Source organism: Echinops telfairi, unplaced genomic scaffold, assembly GCF_000313985.2.
Source record: "Echinops telfairi isolate 266 unplaced genomic scaffold, ASM31398v2 ScPeMD7_7413;HRSCAF=8451, whole genome shotgun sequence".
Lineage (NCBI taxonomy): Eukaryota > Metazoa > Chordata > Mammalia > Afrosoricida > Tenrecidae > Echinops > Echinops telfairi.
In genome coordinates, this window is record NW_022111313.1 from 334,560 (window position 1) to 338,236 (window position 3,677).

Consider the following 3,677-nt stretch of genomic DNA (forward strand, 5'->3'; position numbering starts at 1 on the left):
TCGTTGGCTACTCGACTGTCCCCTTTGGAGAAGTCTCAATTCTTGCCTTTTACCATCTGTTCCTTGAGCGCTTTGTCTTTTTCCTGCGGAGTTGTTGGAGGTTTCTGTGTGTTTAAGGAACTAGACCCTCCTCAGAGACGTCGTTCCCATTCTGTGGGTTCTTTTGATAAAGCCGGGGCATGAGCACCGATGTTTAATCTTTAGGAGGCCTCATTTGTCTAGTAGTTCTTGTTCATGCCTGTGTAGTTGTGTTTGACGGCATATTTCTGAAAAACTTGGTCCCGTAGTTTTGCACTGTATTTCCTCCCAGGAGCTCCATCGTTTTGGCTTTAACTTTGACATCCTTGTTCCGTTTGGAGTTCGTTTTCTTTTGTGTGTGGATGGTGTAAGGTATGGATCCTGTTTCGTTGTTTCTGAATGTAGGTATCCAGTTTTTCCAGCAACAATTGTTAATGAGGCTGTTTCTTCCCCCTTTGGATGGACTTGGGCCCCTTTCAATGAGCCCTAAATAGTCGTTGGATGCTGTCTGGTTTCTTCCTTGGCCCACTGCTTGCTTGGTTAAATGTTAGTGACTTTACACACATCTGTGTATTTTCCAGTTTTGTTTACCTTGTTAATTTCTCATTTCATTTTGTTGGTGTTTTTTTTTGCATCAAGCTCCACCTTCTGCTCCTCTGTGTGGCTGGGAGCACCAGGCTCCCGTCCACCACAAAGGAAGCTCACTGGGGAAAGGCTCCCTGCACGTGGTGCGTCCAGGCAGGCGGGCTGGGTCTCATGTTCATACTCCTTCTTTCACTCCCCGTGTTGGGTTGGGGACAGAGGTGAAGACCTTGAAGTTTAGGAGACTTGGGTGCTATCTAGCCACTCCCTGGGGGCAACAGGCACCTGATTCGTGTCTTAACTCCAAAGTGGCGTGGAGGACTGTGGATGTGCATGAGTGGGAGTACCACAGAGGAGACCCTTTCCCGGGGGCCGGAGGCTGGATCGGGAGATGCCTGACCCTGAGGTGTGAGCAGGAACCTGGTGCCTCCTTGCCCCAGGTGTGGAGCATCACGCACAACAGCTGGCTGACCTTTGTCCTGCTGCTCTGGGCCTGTGTCATCTGGATGGCCCGAGACCGCCGCTCCCTGGCCCTGCTCAGCGCACCTGGCCTGGTCCTCTACGCCAACCTCCTGGTCCTCCTCAACTTCTACGCGGGGCTGCGCCTGTCCCAGGAGGAGCTGTTCCCCGGGGCCCCTGACTGGCTGCTTGCCGACCTGGACCTCAAGCCCTACCCCCAGCCGTGTCTTCACCTTGGCCTCAAAGTAGGGTCTCAGGTCTTCCTGCATCCATGGTGGGAACAACGGGGCTCTGGGGGCGGGGCCCAAAGAGATTGTCCTCTTCAGAAGAGCCACCTTCTGGGCTGGCCACAGGGATGTGGGGGGCAGGAGGGAGCTGTGTGCTGGGACCAGAGGTCTGAGTGTGTGTGTGTGTGTGTGTGTGTGTGTGTGTGCTCTGGGCACCATTTTCCCCTTTGGAAGAGGGAGGGACCACCGTCATCCCCTTCATGCCCTAATACCTGGGGAACCAGTGGGGATTCACACAGGGGACATGGGCCAGACATGCTCCCGGACACGGACAGTCATCTCTGGGCTGCCGAGGCCCCTTTCACAGACAGTCCTGAGAGAAGTCGGGACAGGCACATCCTCCCCACCCATGACACTGGTTCACATCTCACTGCAGAGCCTCTATGCATCGGTATTCTGGCTTCTGCTGCGGCAGCGGGTCCTGGAGAGGCAGGTCCTGGCGGAGGTGGTGGCCAAGGCTCCAAGCGGAAAAGCAGGGTCAGCACTTGGTGAGGACCCTCCCACTGCCCCTTGGCCCTGCCTCCAGGCAGCGCCCCCTTCACCGAACATTTGTGTGCCTGCTTTATCCTTCTCTGTCTTCCTGGAGACCCCAGGGCTTGGGAGACTTGCACCCCCCCCCCCATGAGTCCCTGATCCCTGCCTGCCTTCCCTGGCTGGGATCAAGGTTGTCCCTAGGGGACCCAGGTCATTGGTAACCCCTCATCTGGAGAGGTGCCCGGCAACAGTCCCTTGTCCTGGGCTTTGTCCAAGTGTCGGGTCTGTAACGCTCTGGTCATAGCTGCCTCTGAGCTACTGTCCCTGCTTCTGGGGATAGGCCATCACCTCTGAGTGGGAGGACTTGGAGGAAGCCCTCGCCTCTCTGGTCCCTTGGTTTGGGCCTGCTTGTCTACTCTTACTCTCTAGGCTTGTAGCTCTAAGAGTGTCATGTCCTACCTCCTGTAGTCATTGAGGATATAGCCGGCTGTGAGAGAAACAGCCCTCTGCTACCCCTTCCCTGAGCCCTGCCTGCCCCTTCCTCCTGCTCCCTGAGAGCAGCCAGCAGCCCACACGCAGGGAGGGGAGACTCCAGAGAGATGCTCACATCACCTTTGGGTGTGACAAGGGGCTGAGCAGAGGGTGGGCACGTCTGTGGGGGCAAGGAGCCCATCCAACACCAGCCCTGATGGCTCCCCCTGTGCCCTCCCCTCCCCCCAGCTCCTCCCAGCGCCACCAGCCTCCTGGTGGACGTGCTGGGCCCCTTCCTCCGGGGCCTCTTGGCGAAGTACTGGATCTATGTCTGTGGCTCCATGTTCTTCGTCATCAGCTTCGACGGCAAGGTGGTGGTGTACAAGATCGTCTACATCTTCCTCTTCCTCGCCTGGGTGGCCTTGTACCAGGTAGCATGCCCCTGCCCGCCCCACTTCCCTGCCGTCCTCCCTTGAGGGCCGACTGGGCAGCTGTAATGCCTCCAGCCCGCCCCTGCTGGACAGAACACTCTTCCTCTCCCACGAAACGCTCATGAGGCATCGGGCCTGAAGGGCACCCCTGGCACAGGGTGGTACACCCTTAGTTTTCTCCCCATTGTCGATGAGAACACCCCTACGTGCCCCATTCAATGCTCCCGCTGACGGGCTTCAAGCTGCGCACCAGCCTCTCCCTCCTTTCCCAAATTGTCCCCCACCCCCGGGGCGGGGTGGGGCGTAACCTCATCACCCTGAAGCTTCTGCCTTATTTCATGGAGAGACCTTTTGTTTTATTTTATTAATTCATTTATTTCGAAAGAACCTTTTAAAGACTGCTCATGTTTTGAGATGGCAGCCGTGGCACCAAGGGATGCGTAGGGCCTGCCACGGACCGAAGGCCCCCCGTGTCTGGACCTGTGGTGTGAAGCCAAGCTCAGGCCTTGTTGTCTGAAAGCCTCACAGTAGCTGGGGGACCAGAGACCGAGGGGCGGGGGGGTGGGGCGCGGGACAGTCAGCCTGCATTTTCCCGACCGGCTTTCTGGCCACGGGGCCCCGGTGACGCCAGCACGGGGTCGGCTTGCATGACGTGGAAGGGTGGGCGGAGGCACAGAGAGCAGCCAGGGGGCCCATTTGCATCGGTCAATACGCCAGCCCACCCAGTCCACCTTTGGACGTGGCAACCGTGGTCTCCGCAGAGCCCAGCGGTTTCCATTCACAGGCGAGCGGGGGAGTAGAGTGTGCGTGAGAGAGAGAGAGATTGATTTCCAATACCTCCTGGATCAGTCAATAAGCACACAACTCCCACCGCAGTGACTCACCAGCTTCTAAGGGGGTGGCGGTTTTGCTTTCCTGAGGGCAGACGAGCTGCAGCAAAGCCCTGACTTCATCT

At 57.5% G+C, this 3,677-nt stretch overlaps 1 protein-coding gene across 1 annotated transcript in view; it reads left to right on the forward strand.

Annotated features, from left to right (window-relative positions):
- Positions 1-3,677, forward strand: part of LOC101655207 (piezo-type mechanosensitive ion channel component 2-like) — a 158,820-nt gene that overhangs the window by 80,340 nt on the left and 74,803 nt on the right. Inside the window, exons 9-11 of the mRNA XM_013008440.1 lie at positions 1,041-1,304; positions 1,723-1,834; positions 2,541-2,722. Coding sequence (XP_012863894.1) covers positions 1,041-1,304; positions 1,723-1,834; positions 2,541-2,722 — 558 coding nt within the window. The remainder of the gene's footprint in view (positions 1-1,040; positions 1,305-1,722; positions 1,835-2,540; positions 2,723-3,677) is intronic.